The sequence below is a fragment of the Corvus kubaryi genome, unplaced genomic scaffold (assembly GCF_017639235.1).
Source record: "Corvus kubaryi isolate FWS band 111438036 unplaced genomic scaffold, C.kubaryi_AGA036_p1.0 68, whole genome shotgun sequence".
In the NCBI taxonomy this organism is placed as follows: Eukaryota; Metazoa; Chordata; class Aves; order Passeriformes; family Corvidae; genus Corvus; species Corvus kubaryi.
In genome coordinates, this window is record NW_024582056.1 from 16,355,595 (window position 1) to 16,381,858 (window position 26,264).

The 26,264-nt window shown below is 42.3% G+C and overlaps 1 protein-coding gene and 1 long non-coding RNA gene across 6 annotated transcripts in view; one reads left to right on the forward strand and one right to left on the reverse strand.

Annotated features, from left to right (window-relative positions):
* EPB41L4B (erythrocyte membrane protein band 4.1 like 4B) overlaps window positions 1–26,264 on the reverse strand; it is a 169,903-nt gene that overhangs the window by 63,021 nt on the left and 80,618 nt on the right. For 4 of the 5 annotated variants that reach the window (XM_042048629.1, XM_042048630.1, XM_042048628.1 and 1 more), the window contains exons 16-17: window positions 9,735–9,916; window positions 3,970–4,085 (exon numbers count right to left, since the gene is read on the reverse strand). In XM_042048629.1, the coding sequence (XP_041904563.1) occupies window positions 3,970–4,085; window positions 9,735–9,916 (298 nt within the window). Of the gene's footprint in view, window positions 1–3,969; window positions 4,086–9,734; window positions 9,917–23,202; window positions 24,622–26,264 lie in introns of those variants that run through there. The other variant, XM_042048633.1, reaches the window with a different exon arrangement.
* On the forward strand, window positions 4,018–23,597 carry LOC121674354. Its single transcript, XR_006019589.1, has 2 exons — window positions 4,018–4,207; window positions 20,699–23,597. It is a non-coding gene; the product is annotated as an uncharacterized LOC121674354 (long non-coding RNA).

Here is a 26,264-nt window from a genome sequence, read left to right on the forward strand (position 1 = left end):
GCAAGAAGTAAAAGCTTAATTGAAAACATACAGAAGGACCCAAAGTATACTGTAGAGTGAGGAGAAAGAAGAAAACATGAACATGACTGGAGGCTGCCCAGGGAAGTGGATGAGTTACCATCCCTGGAGGTATTTAAAAGACGTGTAGATGTGGCAGTGAGAGACATTGTTTAGTGACTTGGCATTGCTGGGTTAGCAGTTGGACACGATGGTCTGAAAGGTCTTTTCCAACCTAATTGATTCTGTGATTCTATGACCATCATAATTCCCCCTCTGACCCCACCAGAACAAAATCACCAATCTTAGGACCCACGAGTGTAGGTGAAAGGGTGAGCATGACACCAGGAAAAGAGGTAGAAATTTGAAATGTATTATTAGTCTTTCTTTTTATGCAATAATTACAGCTGCGCTAATAATTACTAGAGTCCCAAGATTTCAGAAATGCTAACAATACATTCTTGGCTTTATATTATACACACACACACATGCACATGCACACACACACACACACACACAAAGCAACGGGGGATGGAGGAACATATTTTTCTAATGAAAGGCTTCCAAGAAGAGAATCAGAAATACATTCACAGCTACAACACTTAGGCTTGTGTGTCCTGGAGATTAAGGAGTCTGCTAGCACCAAAGGGCATGAAACAGAAGGTGAAACAGACTTTCATCATTCAGTAGGTGAACAGACACATACACCATACCAAACAGCTCTGGAAAAGAGGTTGGACACATCCATTCATCATTCCCATGAGATGAAGTTTGCTGTAGCAGACAATCAAATTAATTAACTGCAGAATCTAATTTACCCAATTTCTTGCTAATTCTCCTATGGGTCGATTATTAAGCCTGACAAATTCCAGCCCGAAAGCATTTTGCTTGGAAAAAATAACACTTAGCAACAGGAAGGGAGGGAGTGAAAACTGGGAGTCCACAACAGATGTGGAAATGGTTGGTTTTTTTTTAATCAGAAAGAGAGTAAAATGAAACAGCTTTGTAAATGCTTCACTGGTTTTATTTAAGCATAATATTTTGGAGGATGCAAGACTAGGCGATAAAAGACACTTAGTAGACCAGAAATCAATGGAGTGGTGCAGGCGAGGAGTTAACACTTCATTTTTTTGCCAGAAAGTAGACACATTGAACACTCATTAAAATCTGCTGCTGGACTGAGTAGCTAGTTAACTACCATAACCAAAGGAGGGCCCACTCTCAGTTAAAAATACTTGTCACAGTTTGGGGTTGTTCAATATGGTCTAACCTGCCTTGTTGCCTTTGTGCTGGGCAGTGCTCTACAGCATTTCAGCCCAGGGTTAGCCCGATATTTACAGCATGTCCCTCTCTTGCACCAGAGAAGCTATCTGCTGAGGCAAATCCAGGCTCTGCTCAGAGCTCACAGACCTGTGGTTTGTTTGTTTTAGCTTTGTGAGTTCTGTATACACATTTTACCAGGATCTAGGTCAGAAAATTGTGCTTGAATAAGAAACCACAAGCGAAGGGCCAAAAGAACTTCAGAATGGTTTGTTGGTCACAATCCATAGCCTGTAACGATCACTGGAGTGCTTTCCAGTGGTGACTCTGGGCCTGTTTCAAGAGTATGTACAATTTTCAGATTGCTAAAAACAGTAATTGTAATAAATTTTGAGGGACTGGCCTCTTTCACATTCACATGGTAACCACTGCTCATGGGAATGCTGCCCAATTCTTAAACCCAAACCCTCTATGCCTGCCAGGGGAGGGTTTTCATTAGACAGTCCTTGTCTCTAGCCTTGCCTTTTTCTGAGCTTCTGCCAGAAACAGAAGCATTTAGCAGCTCTTGGTGCTCATTACAAGACTTTTTCATCAGCTAAACTTTGACTGATGGCAGACTCATCACAGCAGACACAGGCTGCATTTACTGTGCAGCTGCATTTATTGTGAAACACTGACTTGTTATGATACTGGGTTCTGATAATTAGTCCTTAAATAAATAATCCATCTGACTGTGGACAAGATTCTAGAGCTGTCAGGGCAAGCCAAAGAAAACCATTAATTATAGAAGAGCTGAGTCCTCCCTCCACAGACTTGCAGCGAATATGAACGAGCGAGAAGATCAGAGATCAGGCAGAAGTTGCAGGGATGTTATTTGGATTACTTGCACAGTATGGTGGAATATAGGACCATAGCATTTTAAGCTTTCAGTTTAAGAAAGAAGACAGACCGTAAATCTACTCATTTTGAAATCACAGGGGGTACCATTGAGATCACATCTTCAAATCTTTTGTGCAACACAGGTCAGATTGGTTTACCCAATTGTGCACTGTGGTCAATGTGGAGAGAGTCCTTACACTTCATCACTTTGCCCCTTTAAATATGCCAAACTGAGCTTTCAGCAAGATCAATAGTGTAGGACAGTCTTTAAAGCATTTCTGGACGTTGCATGTGAGTGAATGTTCTCTGCTGGGGTTCAGGTACAGTATCAGTAATCACATCTGAACTACACAAGTCCTCTCGCAAGACCTGGGTATTCAACAGATGAGCCTGAGATGGAGAATTCTCCTCTGGCAAACTATGTCAGTGCTTAACAAGCTTTGCCTATAAAAAGCTGTACCTATTACCAGTTGAGGGTATTTCTAGAAGATGAACTTGAGAAATGTTCACAGGAATAAAAGGTGACTTCTTTCCCATTTTACCCCAGTTTGTTGACTTAATGATTTATCTTTTTAATTCCTGCTTGAGCCAGACAAAATAACAACCGCTCACAGGTGAAAACTAAATAGATTTGGGAGAAAAAATCTAAATCTAAAATATTCCACCTTCCTCTGTTTATTGAGAAGTCTCCAGAAATCATGACACAGGTCATTACTTCATGACTACATTAATAAGGCATAAGGACTGCAGTCCATATTTGAACTACACCACAATCCTACAAACACTGAACATGGTTCAAGGAAATCTTCATGACAGAAAATTCACTGCATTATGGAATAAATTCAATTAACTGTAATGCTGAAAAAAAAATTCCAATATTTAATTTTCTCATTAGAAACACCTGGCTCACTGATTTTCAGCCTTAACTTCCATCTCCCCTAATCTCTCGTCCAGAGAAGAGAAAGATTCTGCTGTATAGCTATACAGTGCCTTTATGCTTTTATTTTGGTTCAGTTGATCATGTCCCCTTGGATTTTAATTTCCCTAATGCTTATTGAAGTAATATCAGTTATAAAAGGCTATTTGTAAAACCAAGGTAAAGTAATTTAGTTGAGTTCTCCCTTGAGCTGGCAAAAAACTCTCAAAACACCACTTTTCTTTTAACAGGTCTGTACAGAGTCACTGGAGGCCCAGACCCACCACTTTTGAAGACAGTGGCAATGCTCTCATTGACTTCACAGAGACCAGCTCAGGACCTATGTGGTTGCAAACCTGTGGCCCTGTGGCCCTATCCAGATTCAGACCAAGGAATCCCACAGCTCAGGGACAGTGGATTTTACCTCACAGGGATACAAGGAGCCGCCAACTTGCTGATCTCTGATCTCTGGCAGAAACAGCAGGACATGGCTGATTGGCCACCCCTGCAAAAACTGTCTCATGAAACACCCACTAACATCAGATGCCAGGGGGAGTTTATGGCATAACACGGATGCCTCATGCAGAAAAACAAGATTTTTTTTTTTTTTTTATCACTTAAAGTGTTATTTTTTTACAGCTCTGGGCTGCCTAGATGACTAACTCTTCACAACTAAACTAAAACTATATCATAACATTATTGCAGTAGCTTCTGAAATTTTAAAAGCCAAAGCTGATTGAAATGCTAAATCTACAAACCAAATCCCAGTCCCATAAGGAGATGGAGAGAGGTGATTAAAAAGCAAGCCAGTTGAAGATGAATGTTGATTTGGAGGTGAAAAAGCAGCAGATTTTGAATATGAAGTTACAAGGGTGCTCCAGCATATATATGTAAAAGTATATATGTATATGCTATACCTTGTTCATGCTGACGTGCAGGGCTGGCCATGGTCCAACTACCTTCACACTCTCCGTTTCTATTTTCTTCAGATGAGAAGTTTCATCATAAAGAAGGGGAAGTCCTGAGCTCAGTTCTAAAAGGACGCCCAAAAGAAAGAAAGAAAAAAACACAGTCTGAAGGGAGGCTACAGAAGAACTGCAGAGCAAGACACTCAACTGCATTTGAAGAGACAGCGGTCGGCAAAGCATCTTCTCTGTAAGACCCTCTAAAATGTTTCATAATTATGCCTTTCAGGTCATTTTGCCTTTTTCTATTTAGCAAACAATTCCTCCCCCTCCTCCTTCTCACCCACCCTTTCATTTCAGCAGAGCTTTTGCCAGCTTTGGGCTAGATATTTCTCTCCTTACCTCCCCCCCGCCTCTAGCCCATCTATATTCTAAAACTTAATTGACACCAGAGGGATTATTTATGCAGCCAAGGTGCCACTCTCAAAACATGTGATGTGTAAAGAGATCAGAGTATAGCTTTTGGCTTCTCTCAGACATCTTTATTTATATGCCAGCCTCTTTAAGACTGTTGTCAGGAATTTGTTGTGCTTTGTCAACAGAGATTTTGAGCAAGCCACCGACACAGAAAGACAAGGAAAAATACTTCTTACGATAGTCCTGAAAGGTTTCTGTCAACATCTTGGGGATAGTGTGGCATATATATGCATATTTGCAAGTACTCATCATGTGATGATTTTACTAATCTCTGTGTCCTCCTGTACTTCTTTTTGCCATGGATTCTAGATAATAACAGTTGGGAACAATCCAGTTCTCTGGAGTCTGATTCAAAGCCTACTGAAATCAATAAAAACCTTGCACTGACTGCAGTTTGGTTTGGAACAGGTTCTTAAGCTGTCCTAAGAATATTAAATATTACTCACTCAAGATCTAATTCTACAGCTGTTTAAATATACATTAAGGGCTTTGCTGACTAGTGAAAAATTGCTAAAACCAGCTTATAGGGATATAAGCAAAAAGCTGGTTTTGGCTTTAGAGAAACATTATCACACCCTGAGGTAATAATGTCCTAGAAAGGGTTACCATATCAGCATTGACCTCCTCTTGGTGGTCTTTCATCACAAGTTAGTGTTGCCAGAGTTCAGCATTTCTCACATCACAGCTGCTTCTGTGGATATGAGACTGTGAAACTGCCTGATACTCTGGGAATAAATTACCACAGCCATAAAGTAAGACATGATGATAGGGTTTTGGTTTTTTTCTGAAGAAACACAGTCATTCTGTTTTCCTCCTAAGAAAGAAAATGAAAGGGGGAAAGTGCCTTATTTAAATTACTCAAGTTTGCTATTATTTCAGACTGATTTTTAAGGTGGGGGGGTTTGGGCTTTTTTTAAAGGGAGAGCTCTGGAAGACAAGCAGGCCAGTTTAGCCTTTTAACTCAATCTCAAACAAAAGAAAAGGCAAAAACCTGAAGCCCTACAAAAGGCATACGTTTCCTGAGTCAGCATTAAGTCTTGGCAAACCCAGGCTTTCATTCCAAGAAAGGATCTGGCAGCACTGTGGTTTTTCAAAGTGATGTTTTCAGCCTGAAACTCAGTCTGTGTTAGACCATTCTCTGCTCAGGGTTATGCAAGGTCTTTTGCAGCAAGCGGTTCAGGAATAAAGGATGCCTTCTTTAGAAGTGATAACCTGCAAGCTCAGCCCAGAGTTCAAGAGACAACCTGGGTCCCCTCTTCCCATTCCTCATTTTCTGTCATAAAAATTCTGTGAGCTGCACTGCGTCCATGTTGGCATCTGCTCTCAGTGATAGCCCCAGCTGCTGCCGGTGAATCTGCTCGTGTGCACCTGGTAATCCATGCACGATGTTGCCATGCCAATTAGGCTAAGCAAGAGGCTCACCCTCTCGTCCCTGTAAGGCCAGCTGCTGTTGCATACAGTGGGACTGGGGCTCTGGAATATGCTGGGGGAAGATGTGCTGCACCACAAGATGTGATGTGTATATTTTAGCTTTGAGGTGAAGAGTAGCATTGCGAGTACAGTAATCAGGCTGAGCGCAGGAAAACAACATCTTCTGCTGAGCTGCCTTCATAAACACACTCGTCAGATTTGTTTCACTGGATTTCACTTCCTCCAGTAATTGAAGTAGACAAATTACTTGGAATGTGAAAAATCAGGCAGGTCTGGCCTGGGTTTGTTGTCTGTTTGTTTCTGTAACAAAGTCCTGGGCTGTGTTTGCTGGGAAACATTCACAGGTGTTTAACGGGAACCTTGGCTGGGCATACTGTTGTTTGTCTCTCTCCTTCCCATGTCCTGCTAACTGCACTGGAATTTTGGCATTTCTCAGAATAGATGTAAGTGGAAGAAAGGCAGATGCTTTCTCCCTCTCTCAGCCTGATGGTGGGTACATATCAGTGGGTCACTCCATGTTCCACTTTAGATGAATTTAAAACCATCTCAGAGCTCAGTGATGACTCCAGTCCATAGCAACTGGAACAAGTCACAAAACACCTGTGGTCCCATGGAAAAGCACAAGGTAGGTGGAGTGCTGGTGTCACCTCTGTCAGCCTTATGAGGAAGTTTCTGCTACGATAGTATATTCCCCCCATGAGACCTTTTTGCTCTTCAGGCATTTCCACTTGAGATATTTTGGTCACAAGCACCCTCTTTCCTGAGAGTGTCCCCAGTTTAGTGACCACTTACTTCCTAGAAACACTTTCCCAGCACTGGCCTCTCCACACAGCCTGGAGCCAGACATCAGTCCCCCATGTCCTCACGTTCCTGAGGCAGACTGCTGATAGTGTCTCTGCTCTGCCTGATTTTTTCTTGTCCCACACACTGCGCCATGTGTGCTGTCCCCGATAACCAGCCAATGGCCAGCATGCTCCTAACCATTTCAGTACATGCACTGCCAACCTTTCCCACAGGCTCTCTACAAGAGTTTTCTTGCAGCTGAAATAGCCTGAGCAGCATTTTAATGAAACCATTAAAAACAAACCAAACCAAGTCCCCTGCGCACCAACCTTGAAAAGGCACTTAGACCTGTCACCCCAAGCTGCAAATGAATAAGTCTGATTCTGTTTTAAGGGAAGTGCTCCTGCCCAGACCACCACTGTTCTCACAGCATAAACATGCCAGATGTAACCATGGGTTGGTTTCTTAAGGGAAATCAGCTTTGCACCTCCACCTGGATGCACAGGTGCCACAGGGGATCAGTGATAGGTTGTAGCGGGGCGGCACGGCAGCATTAAGACACTCAGCACAAGGCATGCACAGTTGCCTAAAAAGCCCAGGTGGGAGCAGTCAGCATGGCTGCACCACAGCCTCCCCTCCAAGGTGTCCCATCCCTTTCCACTCCCTTAGAGAAACTGGGAATTGGCATTTGGTGCTGCTAGCACTGGGCAGGAACCAGCACTGATTATCTTCTCCTGCATCAAATAGTTAGTGTGGACCAGCTTTCAGCAGACAAAGTGAAGAGAAAGGTAAATTGTCTCCAGGAACAGGTGCCATACACACCTCGGCTGCTGAAGTCCCCTCCAGAGCATGGCAGCTGCCAGACAGGCCAGAGAGGCTGCTCCCCACCAGCAGGGAGAGGTTTTGGGGGAGAGGGCTCACCCTTCCCTTGCCTGGGGGAGGACATGGAGCCCCCTGGGCCCCAGTGTCATGTCACAGGTAATGCTCACTGGGCACAAAGAGAACTGCTCCTGATGTTTGCCCTTGTGCTCTTCTAGGCTTTTTCTAAGGTTATTTCTGCAATAAGGAGAAGCAGGAAAGCTGTGGGACCTGAGAGGAGACAGAGTGCTGGAATAAGCGCCTTGTGCTGTGTGGTTTTGCTGTTTCTTTAATTACCTCCTGTCCTGCAGGTGGGCCCATGGCAGGGCTGTGGGGAGCCAGAGTCCAGCAGCACTGCTGGGGTTGAAGCTGGGGCCCCGGGAGTCTGACATGGAGTTGTGGGCTGGATGGGGGGAGCCCCGAGGAGGGGATGGGGGAAGCAGGGCCAGCAGTGCCCTCTGGGTCGGGACATTCAGCAGCAGCATAGCTGGCTCTGAATGAATTTCCGGACATGCTTCAGCTCTCATTTGGGAAAGGAAAATACGGGCTGGCACACCCCCCAGAAAGGTCACCGCCTCCCACCATGCCAGGCTGACAGCCGAGCGAGGTGTTCCAGCACAGCCTTGCCAGCCTCGCCCACCACCCGTGCCCAGCCGGCATCCAGGGCGGCCCTGCGAGCGAGCGGCCGAGGCCCCGCAGCCCCGGGGCCGGGTGAGCTGCCGGCAGCCCCGGGGCCGGGTGAGCTGCCGGCAGCCCCACAGCAGCACGGGCTGCACGCCCCTCCTCGATGGTGCCGGCGGCTGCAGAGCAGGGCCCAGATGCAAAGACCTGCCAGTGGCACAGGAGCGTCCAGCGGCCTGCTCTAAGCCTATATGGCTGTGCCAGGCAGGGGGTGGCCGCGCTCCATGTCAGCCCCATGTGCTTCCCAGCATGAATGTAGGCTGGAGTGCAGTGTACAGTCAGTGGAAAACAACACATCTTCTGGAGGTCGCTCCTAAGGGAGTAGCTTCATTAAAAGCCCCAGCAAGCAAGTCACATTGCTGCTTAGGATTCCTTCCCTAAATGTCTACAATGCCTTGCATTTTATTTCTTTAGCTTCTCTCCGAAAAACTATCTCAAATCTCTTGGGAAAGAAAATTAAAGAAAGTGTTTCTGAGCTTCTGAAACAAAGTCTGATTAAAGTGCTTGTCCAGGTAGGTGCTTGTGCAATACTGCTGAAGTGAGACAGCCTACAGTCAAGGTCACCCAGTACAGTCCAAGACCCTGGTTTCAGGAATTTGAAAATTGACAGATTAACTGACCTGGGTGAAAGTTTCTATAATGGATAGCTATCTCAGAGTGATTTACAGTTATGAAGGCAGAAACTGGGCAAGGGAAAAACTCATTGTTTCCTAGAGACAAGGAATATAATAGATCAGATCTTGTTTTGCCCATCATCTGACATTCTTACACAGCTTCAGCATCTGACACACTGCAGAGTGCAGAGATTGTAAATCTGGAGAGCAGGAAGTAGGACTGCTCAATGACAGGGATGTTTCTCTTCTAGTTCCTATGTAAACCTATAAATACTTAGCCAAGCTCCATCCCCTTAAAAATACCTGTACACATTCAGCAGCAGAGACTTCCACCCAAACTCCCCAAGACTTCATCAGGAGTGGACGGGATTCTCCCCTCTTTGCTTTCTACAAGCCAAGAATTTCTCCACTAAGAAAGCAAGCATATTCCAGTCTTGGTAGGTAAATCTTGTAATTGCTCCCATTACCCAAACTAAAAGCAAGATGCTGTATGTCCAGTGCTCCAAAATTTCTGCTGCCTGTGCCCAGACGAAAACAAGATCCAAACAATGAGGGCTGAAGTCCAGCTGGGCAGATCAGCAAAAGGCAATAGCAGATGAGGGTAGGTTTGTGAAACTATACGAAGAGTAACAACGAAAAATAGACTGTGCCAAGTGGTTAGGGAGACAGATTCTGAGACTAATGGGGTATTTGTTCAGCTGTGGAACACCCATCTAACACCAAATCCCACAACCCTGTAGCAAAGCCAGGAAATTGCAAATCTTGTCTCATTTGCACATGTGACAAAGCTAGCAAATAATAACAGGAAGCACATTTTTCAAGGACGAAAACTGAAATGCACACTGTTTTTCTTTCCTTTCCTTTGCCTCCTTGCCAGAGACAAACCTGCAAGCAGCACAGTTACTGAAATGACAATCACTGCAGTGGACTTACTGGTTGGATTTGGAACTGCAGAAACAATGTCCTTTGTCTCGGGAGCAAGGGCACCGTAATTAGCGTGGTGGTGGTGATGCCGATGGTGGTGGTGGTGCCTTGCAGCCATTTTTGTGGTATATGGAGTGCCACCATTCTCCTCAATGTTGAACGGGTGCAGATCGCTGTTGTTCAAGGGATAGCTACAAAATAAATTCAGTTCAAATTAGAGCAGTAAACAGTAGCACCAGTTGTACTTTTGGAGAGACAGAGTGAAAACTTTCTTGGGAAAAAATGCACAGCTTTTTTGTAAATAAAAATTTTAATGAGGTATATCCCAAATCTTTAGAGTTTTCTATCACTGTGAAGAAAAAGGATGCCTCTGCTTGTTGGTATGACTTTAAGATCAGAATTATTTTTGATTTTACACACTACACAATCTCTGCTAGAATCTTTGCTGGGATAGGAAAGTCATCAGGCAGAAAAGAGTAACTCCTTTAAAGTGAAATTGTCCAAAGAGCAGAGACCAAGGAACAGTCTCAGAGTAACACTACATTCCTGAGAATGTTCAGGTCTCTAAACTTATGGTGAAAAGGTATATGAAAAAATTCTGACTTGGGGAAAAAATGGAGAAATAAAACATTTTACAGGTAACAATATGCAAAATAACACTTGGCCAAAAAGGAATTGTACCTGTGCTGGTATAACTAGCTTGGGTTTTGGTGGGGTTTTTTTGCATGTGTTTAGTTAGGAGATTAACTATCAACAGTCTACAATATATGGCACATGGGGACACATTGACATTTTAATTCATCATCTCTAACTCAGAGGTAACAAATGACACTGCTGCTTTTCTTCATTAGCTGTAACTGATGCTGTTTCAGTTTATTGTTTGAAATAATGATGAATTTCTAGAAACGCTATTTTCTCTCTATTCCAGCCACCAAAAAAGATTGAGATAACTCTACATAAATGCTGCAAAGGACTTGAATGTGCTTTCCTCAGAGGAGTGCTTAAAATTTTTATAAGGTTTTAACTTACTCTATAGTAGTGCATTAGACAGTAGTTGCAGTACATCAATTCATTTCAACTAAAGATGAATCCCCTGCCTATTTGAAATATGCTAAAGAAATTATATCTTCAGATGCATGGGTTTTCAGTTTTCTTTTGTTACTAACAGCAGCTGAAAACCTGACAATATGAAATGAAGGCAAACCGAATAATTAAAGGAACAATGAATAAATTATACCTAAGATACGTTCTAAGATATGTTCTCTGCAGATTACTTAGTGATTCGAAGCAAAATTAACCAGACATCTGCAAATAAACACATCTGTATCATTTCCAAAGTTATACTGAAACACACAGCTTGGTACATTACTAATAACCACTGTCTTCTGAGTAACAACTTCAGACAACATGAGGTTTCTGACTGGGTACTAATTGAATAATACTTTTATGCTGGTTACTTTTTGAAAGCAGAAGGCAGGGAGGGGAATGTTGTGTATATTAATCTCGGCAGGTTTCCAGCATGTAGCAACCACTGCCAATAAAGGCACTTCTGATGTGTTTTCTACCTTAAGGAAACAATACAAATAGGTGTCTGATCCACAGGGGACAGCTTTCGTGAGCTCAGATAATCCAGGACTGGTCTGTCTTTTCAAACTACACTATATCTTTACTGCTATAATCAAATCAAATCAAGCAAGTGCCTACAGGGGGAAAATGGTACAGGCTAATGAGATTGCACACTAATTGTAGCAGCTCTCCTGCACTTTCCCTTCAAGGGCCTTGGATTGGTGTGACTTTTTTTGACTGAGAGGATAGGTGGTTTTGTTCACATGGTTCAAACCCTGATGGGAAATAAGATCAGTTTGGGGCTGGAGCCTCAGCACATCTTTTTTTCCCCATCTGATTCAATTTTTTTCAAGACACAAAACCTACGTGCTTGGGAGTTTCTTTCATTTCACCCACTGGCAGCCTGGTTTAGAAGATTTTCAGTTGGTCTTTTCAAAATGAATCACACCAAATCCTTACACTGACTCCTCATACTGCTATGGGCCCAAGGTATCTTCCATGCTGAAATAGAAATAAGCTAAGCAACTGAATGAGACAACTGAATTGCCCTTTGGTATGAGGGCAAATGTGCACGAAATTCTCTAGATGTATTTCTTGACTGTCCAGAGAGGAGAGTAAAATGTAAAATGTAAAAGGCAGGGAGACCATTACATCAAAGAAGTAACGAGCTAGCCCAGCAAAGCTGATGTTCAACTATGCACTGAAGTCCTTGAGGACAGCAGGTCACAAAGCTCCAGACAGGGTGTAACTACCGAGGCAGAGCACTCTGATGTGAAATCCCAAGCTGCTGGCCCATGTAAAAGCACGTGGTCATCTGCACTCTTCCAGAGCTGACAGCAACTGACAGATGTCGAGGCAAACTCATCTCAGGGTCAGCCAACTGTTGCACTTCCGATGCATGTGTGGTTGGGCATTTGCACGGATACCCTCACTACCAAGGAGTTACTGAACAATCAGAAACAACAGGTCTTGCAGCAGCCCCAGAGCCTGCCAACTAGAAAAGCTGACAGTACCCAAACAAAAATACCATGTAGTCCAAATTCCTTTTCTGTGTACTCTATTTTAGGGGCACATTGGACTGCAGTTTCTACAAGGTGGCATTTTTATTACCTCATATCACACCTGTTTTTCACTTTTGTGTTCTTACACTGTCCTAAATATAGAGACTCAACACTTTTCCACTCAATGCATCCTTTTGTCACTAACTTTGCTTTCTATTGCTTGCTTCTATCTGGCTTACCTGAATGGAAAACATGCTCATGTATCCTTCCCAATCCATTGATGTAAATAAATCACTACTTTCAGTGAACCAACTTTTTGACCATCTCCAAATGTATTCATACTCCTGACCTCCAGGAATTCATACTTGCTCCCCAGATATCAAGTAATGCTCTCAGACTATGTGCATTATGTGGACAGGTAGCAATTTTCATCCTTTTTCTTGCACCTGCCTTCTGGCCACCCTATGTATGCCAATATCATACCTTTGGTTTATTTTTTAATCATGAATTGGCTGTCCTGCAGGTTTCCTCTTTCTCTGCTGTTATTTACCTGCGTGGCTTTCTCAGCAAACTCCAGCTGTTTCCTATACAGACACCTCCTGTCCTTCAAGGAAAATGAGGCAGGGCGGTACAGGCAATTGTGCAAAGGAAGCAAACCTTTCTTCTTTGTCCCTCATTCAGGAAAAAGCACTCCTGAGGATTAGTTTCTGGAAGTTGAACCTTCAAAAAAGCCACTCAGTGTTCACAAGAAGGTTAGTACTGCCTTTAGCCTCAAATTCACATTAATTACCTCCTTCTGACCAAAAAGGCAGCACACTGAGGAAAAAGGCAAATAATGTGTATCTACTAATTTTCTTTCCTATTTTAAAATTTTTATTTACGTTACTAGTCCTCTGTCTCAATTTTACGCTCCTCACAGTTTACCCAAAAAGCTATTTTCAGTAGACATTCTTAGACTTCATGTGCTCCAGTCACCTACTGGACATCAAACCATGTCTCTAGTGTACAGTTCACACACACAACAGTGTTAAGAGGACATAGGAAAATGGGGAACAGAAAAGTCTTTGAAAGCCTTCAAAACCAATGGGACTGTGTTACCTGAACTGAACCTCCAACACCTTCACTAGCAGAAACTCCATGACCCTGCTGTACAATCGATTTCAGCATCTCAGCATGCCTACACTTATTTCTTTGTTTATTCTGTCTCCTTTACTGCAATTTAAGCCACTATTTCTTCTCCCATCCATCACGGACACAGTGAGAAGGTTATTTCTGTCTACAGAAGCCTGCGTTTTTGAAAATGGCCCTTTACATCTCCCCTCAGAGTCTGAAGAGCTCTGAATTCCTCAGTTGCCCCTCATGGGTCACACATTCCCTACAGCTCTGAAACATCTTGCCATGCCTGTCCACCCAACTGCCCCCTGCTCTGCTTCAACATGTGGTGTTCAGAACTGGACAACCCGCTCCAGCTGAGGCCTGGAAGAGGAAGGGTTGTCTCCCATGTCCTACAGGATCTACTCCTGTTTATACACTGGAACATGACATCTTTTTCTATATATTGGGATTGTTGACTCATATTTAACTTATGATCCTCAAGAACATCAGATCCTTTCCTAAACTGGCCAGGTTTCCAGCCCCACAACCTCAGCTGTGAGGCATGTTACTCCTACCTAGCACAAACATTCCTCCTGAGCTGCACCCTAATCTTTCTGATGTGCTAAGATCAATACCTGATCAGGACTTTTCTCTCATCCATTACAGGCCTGGTATGGAAGGACTCCCATTTTTGGTGAGTGACAAGGGGTTTTGTAAAAAACGTAATTGCCTTTCCATGCCATCCTCCCAGCTGCCATCCTCAGTCTCATGTAGAACACAACTGTGTAGGCCTGCAGAAACATCTTGCACCTGTGTCCCAGGGCAGGCTTACTCCTGCACCCTGACCATGCCCCTCTTTCCCCACTCTTCCTCTAGGCATCTCCCACCTGTCTGAAGTTACACTTGGAGAGCAAATGGTGGGGCTTTCTTCTCTCCTCTCCATGGGGAGGCTGGAGGGGCAATAGCAGAAAGCAGGCTCAAACAATCATGCCTCACGGATGACTCTAAGAGTTTAGACCTTCCCTACGATAGTTGAACAGTGCTTTAAAAAAATCCCAGGCTTCTAGGTCTGGTTGTGATAAGTAACCTTCAACAATTGCCACAGCCACCTCTATTTGCTTGAAACATTCCTCCTGCACCAAACCACTGCAATTTTCCAGTATTTAAAAGTCCTCAAACTTTCCACAAACATCTTCACAACCACTCTTGATCCTCCCCCATCTGTAGCTCAGAGCAAGCCTGGTGGTGATTTGCACAGGTTTTGGCAGCAAAGATTCACACTGCTGGCTTTGTACTGAATGTGCTGGGAGATGTATCACCCATTGCCATATCACTACAATACCTTCTCCAGCATCAAAATGGGCTTCAGACGTGGTCCCAAATGGCAGCCAGGGGAAGTGCTGCAGTGCCTGTTACCATATGTGTATTAATGTGTATGTAATGAAAGCAGCCGTTCCCTGTGACACTTCAGTGTGGCAGCCGGGGAGAGGAGACTTAACAGCCGTGCTAAGCCAAACATTCATTTTTGGGTTTATTATCTCCCTTTATTGGGAGGAAGGAGGGTAGACTTTAGGTTAATTCCCTGCCCACGCTTCAAAAGCAGTTAAAAAAACCCCAACAAACCAAATAAACCACAATGAACTTTTAGCCAAACTTCCATTAATCATATTTAGAATCTCACATAACACTTGTTTCGCTAAAGCATGGCAAGTGGCACAGAGAGAGAAGGAATTTTACATTCTCTGAAAATGTCCCTGTGAAGAGGAAAGAAGAGGAAATGAGGGGATAGGAAGAAGGCAGTACGTGTGAGTATCACTTAATGGCCAGGACTATTGGACTGAAGCAGAAGACTTGACCCAGCATTACATGAGAAGGGAACACAGACCACAGCAGGATGACTGCAATAACAGAGAAAGGGTGAACTTTTATTTTGCAGCCAAGGACTGGGACATGTAAAAGCAATGAGTATTCCTAAGTAAAGGAAGACTGGGATCACTAAAACCAAACCTATGTCAGTTTTTTTTCCTGCACCATGTAACCAAGATCTCTTTGCTGGCCAGAATTGGCTTCCTGAGCTGTGTGAAGTGTAACTAAAGCTAACAGTACGGTTACACTTCCATGCTCAGCTCTGACATCAGGAAAACACAGTTGGCCCATTTGCTTCCTTCAGGGAAGGCATGGAAAACTGTGTTGCAGAAATCTTTCCCTGCTGCCAGGGATGATCCACAGTCCCCATCCAATCCTAGGGACACCTCAGAAAGCAGAGCAGGCAGCCAGCAGCCTTTTCCCAGAAAACCTTGTAATTAAAGAGAAAAAGGTAATGGGGAAAAAATACATTAAGAAATGGTGTCAGAAGCCTGTTGTAGGATACAAGATGCTGAACTAAGTTTTGAAGCAAGAGTAATCTGGAATTCTCCAAAAGAAGAATAAAGCCCGCAGCAAAGCATGTTCTAATAAAATACCAAGGAACAAATCTTGACCCGATAAAGACATTGTCCTCATAGATTCCACCCTATCTGCATAAAGATCATTAAAAAAATACTGTCTTGCAAAACTGTCATGCAAAATATGCCCACTGGGGAACTAAGTTTGCTTTTTTTCATTTACAAATGGTTTTAATTAACAGTAACAATAGCTAATGATATTTAATCACCTGTCAAAAAAATTCATTGTCCCAGATGTCCTTGTAGATGAGAAAACTCTGAAAAGCAGAGATAAAATTTTCTAAGACCAACAAGATCCTCCCTCAAGTCTGCTGCCTTCCCCTTTCAGACAGAGGCAATGTATTCCTGTCCTTAGGAAATAAAACAGCTTGGGGTGCTTAATCTAAGCAAGCTCGCTCAGGTTAAAACAGGAGCAAAACTAAGCAAGGAACTGAAGCCTCTGAAGCAGCCTGCAGCTAATCTTGGATTGTTAGCCATGGTACAGCTTTTCCCACCACTTAACCCATTAAATAACTCAGGTCCTGTGAGCTAAGCACATTCCTGTCTCATCTCTACTGTGCTTAGTATCACATTGCTGCCAAAGGTTGCAGAGAGAAGAAGCAGGCACAGGCCTGAGGCTTAGTTAAAAGAGAAGAACATGAGAAATCACAGGATGTGACAGAAGAAGTTGCTGGACATAAAAGATGAAGGCAGAAGCAGCTAAAAATGTTATAAAGGATGTCCAGAGGATTGCTGGAATTCACAGGTACTTATGGTAGGGCTCCATGAGCAATGGCCGAACATCACAGAGCTCTGAAGGGGGAGTATCAGGGTCTCTTGGGTGAGAACAATGTGACAAGATCAGCACTGTCTAGGAAACTGTATCAGTAACTCTGTAAGGCCCAAACTACAGAGATAGCCTTGGGAAATTTGAGTATGGATTTAGCAAAACCGGGAGCAATGCAGGGAAAAAGCAGGAGTAACTGCAAGGAGACAAGAGAAAGGCAAGAGGAGGATTCATGTGCATCAGGATGCACGTGAGAAAGGTGAGAAAAGTGACCAGCCCCACCTAAGCAAACTGCTGGTCAGTCAGCTTGGCTGGTCAAGCTCCGATCACCACAGTCCAGGGCATCTCCTCAGTTGCAGTCCTGTTTTCTGTGGAGGCATATGCATCGAGGATGGAGCTCTGTGTGCTGCCCCACATTTGTGAGCTGCTGTTTGTGTATGCAGGTGCTGCTCAAGGTGCTGCCCTTCAGCTCCTGTGCTTGGCAAGGCTGGCTCCAGAGTGGGTGCTCTGTGAGCATTTGCATCTCTGGAACGAAGGCTCAGCATCTCATCCTGGGCCGTGAAGCCAGGAATTACGGCAGCCTTGCATCTAGCAGATTAGAAAGGTGTAATCCCTTTAGCCTTGAAGCCAATCCATGGGATTTGGCTTCCCTTAACACTATGCTCCCATCTTACAAAATCTCCTTTCTGTCTCTGTCCTTACTAAGATGAAATTCCTTGGGAAAAAAACCTTGTTTTAAAAGAAATTAATCAAACTGTGTAATTTTCATGCTTCTAAATTATTCTGATTCTGAATGCTGCTATTGCTTTACAAAAAAATATGCTGTCTTGTGAATTTTCAGTAATTTGCCATAACTTTAAAGGCCAGTGTGAACACGACCGACTCCATTGCCACACAAATGACTTCTTTTTAGGTTATAGATTTTTGCCCTTTTAAAAGAGAGTACTAACAGGTAAAAGTAGTACAAAATCAATCATTTAGCACAGCAAGGGCTCTCTTAATTACAAACTTTCAACCTCTGCCCTATCTCTGGGCAGGTTCTCACTTCAATACTTGGGCAACTCATCTGACTTACAGCAGGAAACTGTTCATTTTACCTTTAAAGCCATTTTCACAGATTCTTTTTTTTTTTTAAGTCAGAAATTGAGAATGAGACACACACATTAAATGCAACCATTGAAACTGAAAATGAATAGTAACAAACAAAGGCCTCCTGGGCTCAAAATTTTGATACAAAAGCAGCATCCAATTTTACATTCAAGTTCCTTGAAGTTTGCTTCAAATCAGCCTTGCTACTGATTCAGAGAGCCCCAGGTGCTGAAGACACAGACACTGAAATCGCAAAGCTTCCTTGCCTCTTTTATTCCTCTTCTCCATTCTCAGAGTTTCTAGCAGAATCCACTGCTTTTCATTTTCTAGTTCCTTTCTTTTGCACATAACACTGTAAACCTCTGCTTCTCCTAAACCCTCTACTTTGAGCTTTTTGTCTCCCTGGCCCATTTTTTTCTGAGCTCTTCCTTCCTGTTTGACTTCTGTATTCCTACTGATGAGAAAGACTCAGCTTGGAGGCACCATGATTCTGGCTCTGCTGCTTGCCATCAAGGCCTTAATCTTCAGGGCCTTGGGCCCTGGAGATGAAAAGAAACAGCCACTCTGTCATCTGTTTAGGTACTGAGTTCATTACTATGCAATTACACAATTTAGAGAGCACTGGAGATTCATTAATGATTTGTATTTCTACTTCTCTAAGGAAGACAAAATTGCAGAAATTGGTAATGGCAGGTGAACTACTGTGATTATAACTCCAGCACAGAATGTTATGGGTTTAGGGAGGAAAAAGTAACTTATAAATAATTAGCTTCTTATCCGGAGTTTAATTGCATTAGATCAGTACTTCCTACTTCTAATTAGGTGTGGCTACTTCTTTCATTTTTGTTGTCACTCGGAAAGTAGAAGATGTTTTTCATTGCCTTCATTAAAAAAAAAAAAAAAAAAAAAGAAATAGTGTTTTTTATAATCCATCAACATAAGACATTGGTAAGCCAGGAACTACAGGTTTTCAAAACTGTTCCTGTATGAAACATCTGCTGTTGTGTAATTCAAAACACCATCTTTCATATGATGAGCTGCAGATTTTGCTGCTTGTTTTAAAGGTCATACTACTAGTGCTATGAAAGGAAAAGGAAGAGGAAAGAGAAGAAGAAAAGAAAGAGTAAGATGAAAATGGAAAAGAAAAAAAATCAAGCACATTACAAATTCAAAAGATAGTACATTCATGGTAGAAATATAATTGTGGTGGCAATTTGAAAACAGAACCCTAGGGGCACTTCCACTGGTTCCCATAGCCTCACCTCAACATTTGTCTTAGTTTTAAACTGGCAGATTCGTCAGTTCTGAGAGGGTATGATGATTGAGGCAGTCATCATGAATGCTTCTTCTTTTAGCGACTAGATTTCTCCTGAAGAGATACAGGCAACAGATCATGGAAGACCTGGTGCCCCCAAACCCAAAGGAGCATCCCACAGTCATTAGAAAGCTGTTATGCAAAAACCACATAACAAAGTAGTAACATTGGATCAGGCTGGTGAAACTTCTTATCTCCACCAATCTGTGTCCCAAGTCTGCCAAGATTCTAACTGAAGGGGAAAAAACATCACCATCTTCAGGAAAGCTGGATGGAAGATAGAGATTTTTTTTTAAAAAAAAAATCTTTTCTTCCTGTTCAAAACCAAGTATATCACATGCAGAAATTAAAAGCGATACACAAGTTATTACTGACATGCTTGTATTTTCTGTAGCAAGATACTCATATCTGCAGGGGACAGTGCACGGGGAGGCCTGACGTGAACTTTACAATTAAATTCAGATTAACACTTGTGAAATAGGCTCTTAGAAAGTTGTTTTGCTTTAAAGTACAGTCATGAAACAGTCATTACTAAGTGCTTGAGAGCAGCATTTAGTCTGCAGCTTTATTACTGGAAATGATTCATATCAATGGAAGAACTCCAACTGAATTATCTGTTGGGGTTTTTTTTTGTTTGTTTGTTGTGGGTTATTTTGGTGATTCAGTGGCAATAAGAGCAACAGCATGTACACTGAGGAAGGGAAACTTTGGCCAGTCACTTCAAGGTTCATCAGTACGTAGAAAACAAGGGAAGCCGAACAAGGTCTTCGTGATCACCACACACTGCTTTGCCATGTACTGCAGGAGGCAGACAGAAAAGTATGGCCCACCTCTTTACGTGTTTTTGTCTGATCTGATTTGACCAAGATTGTTTTTTCCAAAAGCTGCATCTTTCTACGTGCCTGCTGAGGAAGGACTGATTTTCCTGCAGGCTCTTTGACACTGAAACGTGGGAGCAGAAAAGTACTGTGAATTTCCAAGCGTGTGCAGTTTGACTGTAATGTAGGAAAAAGTATTTATTCTGAAACAGTTCAAAATCTCCATCCTCACAATGTAGCACAGGTTTGGGTACGGTGCAGAGAGTTAGTGCAAGCTGGTTCTCGAGGTTTCATGGCTAGCACATGAAACTTCTATCTTAACAAAGAATCCAGGGTCCTGGTAGATCAGTGCCCTTTCAAAGCACAACACACAGAGGCTGAGGTCAACTAAAAGAATCACATTTCCTAATTTATGTCCATTAATACTGGTCTGTAGCAGCTCTGGCTCCAGCAGTCTCTTTAGCTGCTATTAGGAAAGCTGCAATGACAGCATTCCCCATACAGGGCTGTTTTCCTTGGTTCTCTGCTGCAGAGTAATAGGAAAACCACTCATTGCCAACAGTCTTTCCAGAGATCTGGCGTGTCAGGTTAGATGGATGTGCATCAAAACTTCTCTCCTTTGAGACAGGTAGAAGAAGCCTGCCTGCTTGATACACAAACTGAAAAGATTCCTCCTCTGAAAGAGTTGATTGCAGTGCTGAACTGTCTTTCTCCTCTCTCTCAGAGAGCCCTATCTCACCAACTTTGATGCCTGAGAAGGAGGTGATATACTCGGTTTCATTTTTCCCCTGCTGCCTTTGATGTTCCCCTGCTCATTCCTTGCCAGCACCTGAAGTTCCATTTTCAAAATTACTTGCTCTGACACTCTTTCTCTTGCAGGTTGAAGAGACATCTTCTGCAGCGCTCATCCAGTGGAATAGAAAATCACAGTTTACATCACCAGGCCATAATATATGCTTTGTTGCCATCCACAGCGTGAGAAAAAAATCCTCCTCTTGGTCAGTTTGCATATGAGTTCAACGATAAATGCATGCAGAAGGACTTAATTCTTTCCTTTAAGCATACAAACCCCTGACTGCCAGCTTTAGAAATGCATTATAAAACCTGATCCCTTTGTTCACTTTGCCTGTGACTCACATCAGCTAGAGAAAAATAGCTGAAAATGAAAGTTTGAAGAAAAAGCCCACACTAAAACAATATATTGAAAATGACAACACTTTCAGTATTGTATTTCAGGTATCATATTTCAGTATTCAATATTAGTCATTCGTTTGCATGGCAGGGCCTGGCTGGGGCTGAAAAGTGATATATTTCAGCTGGTGTTACAGATGTGGTGTCACAGTGTCACCAGCTTTTCAATTCCCCCAGCAGTTCCTGGGGGAGAGGACATAGGATTACAGTTATTATAAGGTAATCCCCCTCCAAATCCAACTACACAGAGTGCAGAGCCAGGCTTGAGCCCTGCCAGGGAAGAACTGGTTTCCAGCTTTATTAAATACAGGAGGAAGGTGTGCAGAGAGATGATCAAAAGATACCCTCGGCCAGGTTGTATCAATTAATTCTCCAGCACATGGAAGAAGCAATTCCATGCTGGACTTCAGATGAGTGTAATTTCTCCACTGCCTATCACTACACTCACACTTCCCCTCCATCCCCCCCAGGCTGATGCAAGGATAGTGTTTATCATCTGTAATCAGATTACAGAAGTTTCCAAGTGTATGCTGGACTTGTAAAAAGAAGGTTTCACACAATGAACACACTTCAGAGCAGGGTGGAGAAAGTTTGCACATGCAGTTCAATGGGTACCCCTGAGAACATGTTTCATTTGGATTAAGAAGGTGGTACCTCCTTTAGGCAACTTTCAAAAGGTTTTTCTAAAAAACCAAACTTCCCTGTGTATATTTAGAACACATTTAAAATGTGTTGACTTAGAATGACTCTGTAACATGATCTTTGGTAAAAACGGTGCATTTCCTCATGAGGAGCTCCTAGTTAAAGTACCACAGGAGTGTATAGACACTCACATACCAGGGCCATCAAGTTCCTACATTGAGTTTGTGCCTATAAACTACCAGAGGATTCCTATAGCAGTACAAATTTAAGATGTAGTATTGATTTATATTGCCAGAGCTTTCCCAATAGTTTAAACAAAACTTGCTGCTATGTTTAACAACAGACTTAACCAAACATTTTCCACTTTTCTTCTCTCTCCCTTCCCTAATGTAATCTGGTTTCAGATGCAGTGTTTTGTGTTGCTTCAAACAAAAAATTGTAATCTTAGCATCACAAGACCTGTATTACTTGTTAAAAACAAACTGTTGTGAGTTACGTCTGTGCTACTTTTAGGAAAAAAAAATCCCAATGTGCTTTTTTATCTTTAAAGCAACTCTTTTATACAACCCTGTCCAGACAGAGACCACCCATATCCACCTTTGTTCAGGTGATGTAAGCTGCACAGGTCACAGCAGTGCTGGGGTCAGAGAGGACACAGGTAGATATGTTCCCTCTTCCCAAGTGCATCCTAGCCCATGTGCTACAAGAAGTCAACTACACCTATAGGAAGGAAGGACAGAGACATTGATGCCTTCTTACCTAGCTGATCGCTCCGTGACTTGGCTGGTTCAGATTTCTGCAGACAGCAGGGAGGATGAGGGATGAGCAAGTGAAAAGGGAGTGCAGAAGGTGTGGGCTCCTTCTCCAGAGAAGCAGAATGATAAGTGCTTCCCTCGAGGCGACACACACGAACTGCAGAACACACAAGGCCCACAGGTTGTTCTTCACCAATGTGCCTGAGGCATTTTAACACGTACAGGACCCAGTTAGGCCTTGTGCTGTCTTTTCTTGCAGTCTGTCAGGGAATGGATCCCTCCTTCAGTGCCCCTTCAGCAACAAACCAAACCACACATAACAACACAGGATGAGGTGGAACACTGGCAACAAACCACAGGGAAGCTGACAAGGTTGTATGACAAGAAAGATACTGTATTATGAATGTAGGTGTGTAAATAATAAAGCACCAATGCGAGTATTCAAAAAACCCTCCTCCAGAATGCTTCCAGAGCAGCAGCTAAACTAGACTTTTGTTCCAGTGGCTCCAACAAAGTTTCTCTTTCTTCCTTTCTTAAATAAAATGTTGCTGAAATAGAGGACGACTGGTCTGGGGAAACCAAAGTCAGCTTCTGTGATTACACACCTTAGATTTACCCTGGCATTTTCACATCTCAGTGCACAATTGCTTTATTGTCTTCCCCTCTCTACAGATTGTACTGGAAACTTCGATCCACCACAGCACTAGTAACTACGGGGGAAATCAGGTACAAGCATATATATACACACTCCCCCAAAATCTTTCAAAAATAAATAATGCATCATAACCAGATCAACAAGGTTGACATTTTTTATTTGTACTTAGCACATACAGGAAAGATCAAAACAAATAATAAAAGACAGCATTTGTAAACAAATGTATTTCACAAAAAGTTATAAACTACCAAATTTGCTCTGAAAAAATTCATTATAGCCATTTAGAAATGTGTATTTATCAAAATCAAGTTAAAAACTACTTCATTTTGAAAACATTCCAAATGAAGATTCATTCATTCCAACAACTTCAGAGAGACCACAAATGTAAGGCCTAACAAATGCACGAGTGAAGATGGCACTGTGATTTTTGGTTTAAAGATAACAAAAAAGTCTGCAAGTGATCAAAATACCAGCCAGTCTCATTCAAAGTCCTAGGTCTGTAAAATATACATTCAACTTCGCAAATATCTAACTTTAAAAAAATAGAGCTATTCCACTGGAATGTCCCCTTTTTCTAATGTACTGATTATATGCTGTGTTTTTGACCCCACTCAGAGAAAAGTTATCAGTAGGTAGTTTCATGTAATTAGCAAGTTCATTTCCATAATCACATTAAAAATAAGATGACAGCAGCACCCTTTTAGCAAGGATTAATTTTTAACATTCTTGCCTTTATAGCAGCAGGTATGGTTTTGGGGAATGCTATCAATATAATTAGTAAGTAAAAAAAAAAAATATACATACAGTGTGAGATTTATTACAGTGTTCTTTCCCTATACTTGTTGTCAAAGTTAGGTAAGCACCTCTATTTTTTTCTGCAGAACACAAAAACTAGAAACAAATGACATCCAAACCTATGACTGCCTCAGTAGGCTCCCTTTGTTGGTGGCCCACAAGCCAATTTGATTGCCAGTGTGAATACTGTTTTTTCCTCCCTGCAATCTCCTATTTGTATGCCAACTAAAAAACAAGGTTCTTAAACTTCATCTATTAATTTGACTCCAAATAAACAAGGTAATAAAAATAACTAAGGCACAAATGTCTGATCTTCAACAGCAGGCAGAGGGTCACAGACTTGGAACTTGGGTAGAATGTAAATCCCCAGAAAATTTCTGGTCTCGGGGCACTGAAAATTCTTACCAGAATTGAAAAAGGTTTTTCAAAATTTTTTTTTTTACAAAGATATGGAAAACACTTTTCCCAAGAATGTCCACGAACACTAAACAAGGATGGATGTACATACGAAGACACACACTTTATGCACAATACACTTTGAACATACTGCAGACAGACAAGGACCATGGAATGCAATGATGTCTAAGATGGCAGGTGAAATGAAGATGGCTCTTTTTCAGAGTGTCGTCATGAGTTTATCTTGGTACACCATGCTTTGGACTCCTCCTAAATTCTTCTGGTTCTGTTCCTGGATATACCGTAAATTGCTGTCCTCTCCACTTGTGGGGGGTTTCCAATAGGGCCTGTCATCGTGATAGGGTGGCCTGCACCATTTGCACAGTTATTGGTTAGTGAGGAATGGAAGTCAACTTAGGAGTGCTACACAGTAACATGAGCTCACCCCGCAAGTGCTAAGCATGCACACGGAGCTACAGCGCGGGAAGGAAATGGGGACAGACCTACAGCTCCAACGCAGAAGCCACTGAAACAACTGGGAATCTTTTAGCTGATTTCAAAAGGCTTTCAACCAGAGCTCAGTCATTAAAAACCCTCTCTGTTTTCAATGTTCTAGACAAGCGTAGTGCATCAATGCTCTGGAATCCTAGAGGGGTGGTGGGGAGGGAGGAGGAGGCTACAGGAAAACTAAATTTGTACAACAAACAAGTAAAATAGAACATATCATGCAAAACATTGAGCTCATGAAAGTACATCCTTAAAGTGCAAGGGGTTAAGAAAGGCAATCCTATTATGAATGAAAATTGCTCTTCTGTAGCTGCTGCCATTCCTTTGGCACTGGTGCAGTTAATTAACACTAAAGCAGCCTGTAATTTACACAGTTGCATTTTCTTAAGAACACCCCCAGTCTACAGTTAGTACAGGTAATTCTCTGAGACTTGAAGTACTACAAGGAAAATACCTTTTTCCTTACTTGTTCATTACTTATTGCTGCTTAGGGATATTAACTTCAACCATTCCTACAGTGTCCCCTGAATCATTGCAGCGGAGAGGGGAATAAATGAAACAACAATTTTGAACACTATGTAGGAAACCACAATATTGAACATTACCTTATTACCAAATTGAAGCTGCAATTATTATATATACGGAAGAAATTCTTTTCTGTGAGGGTGGTGAGGCACTGAAACGGGTTGCACAGAGAAGCTGTGGATGCTCCATCCCTGGAAGTGTTCAAAGCCAGGTTGGATGGGGCTTTGGGTCACCTGGTCTAGTGGAAGGTGTCCCTGCCCATGGCAGGGGGTTGGAACCAGATGATCTTAAAGGTCTCTTCCAACCCAAGACATTCTATGATTCTGGTAAGTTTTTTTATAGTAGCAGAAACACAGGCAAGGTTTAGATTTTACCTTTTTGTGGATATACTCTTAAGTTATATAATGACAACTGTTAATTGGAATTAACAGGTTAAATATTAAGCTAACTGCAAACAATTTCACTGAAAGAATCTGCAAGAAATTTCACTGAAAGAATTTTACTAAGAAAACTGAGACAATTCCAAATACTATTTCACAAATTATTTAACAAAAGCTCTATCTATCTATCTATCTATATGTATATCATGTATTGCATAGGTCATTTCAGCCCATGCCCATTCTAGACTTTCATGCCCAGCAGAAAGAATTTTATGCATCTCTAGCTGTGATCTCAAATTCACAGTTGAATGGATTAGGCTTTTTCAAATCAAGCTATCCAAGACCTTAAATGTCCAATTCTTTCACTTTGACTCCAAGTTAGAATAACTTGAAACTTCCACTTTAACCGCACATTTAAATGCTTCTACCTGAATGGCACAAAAATTCTGAGCACCTTTTCTACCAAGCTTTATGACTGAGCTTTTAAGTATGGCTTTTTTTTTTTTTTTTAGCCTTACAAGCCTTGCTATTAAAAAAGCCATTGTTCATATTTCACTGACTTTAGTCTTTGCCCAGGCAGTGGAGGGGCTGGAGGGGGA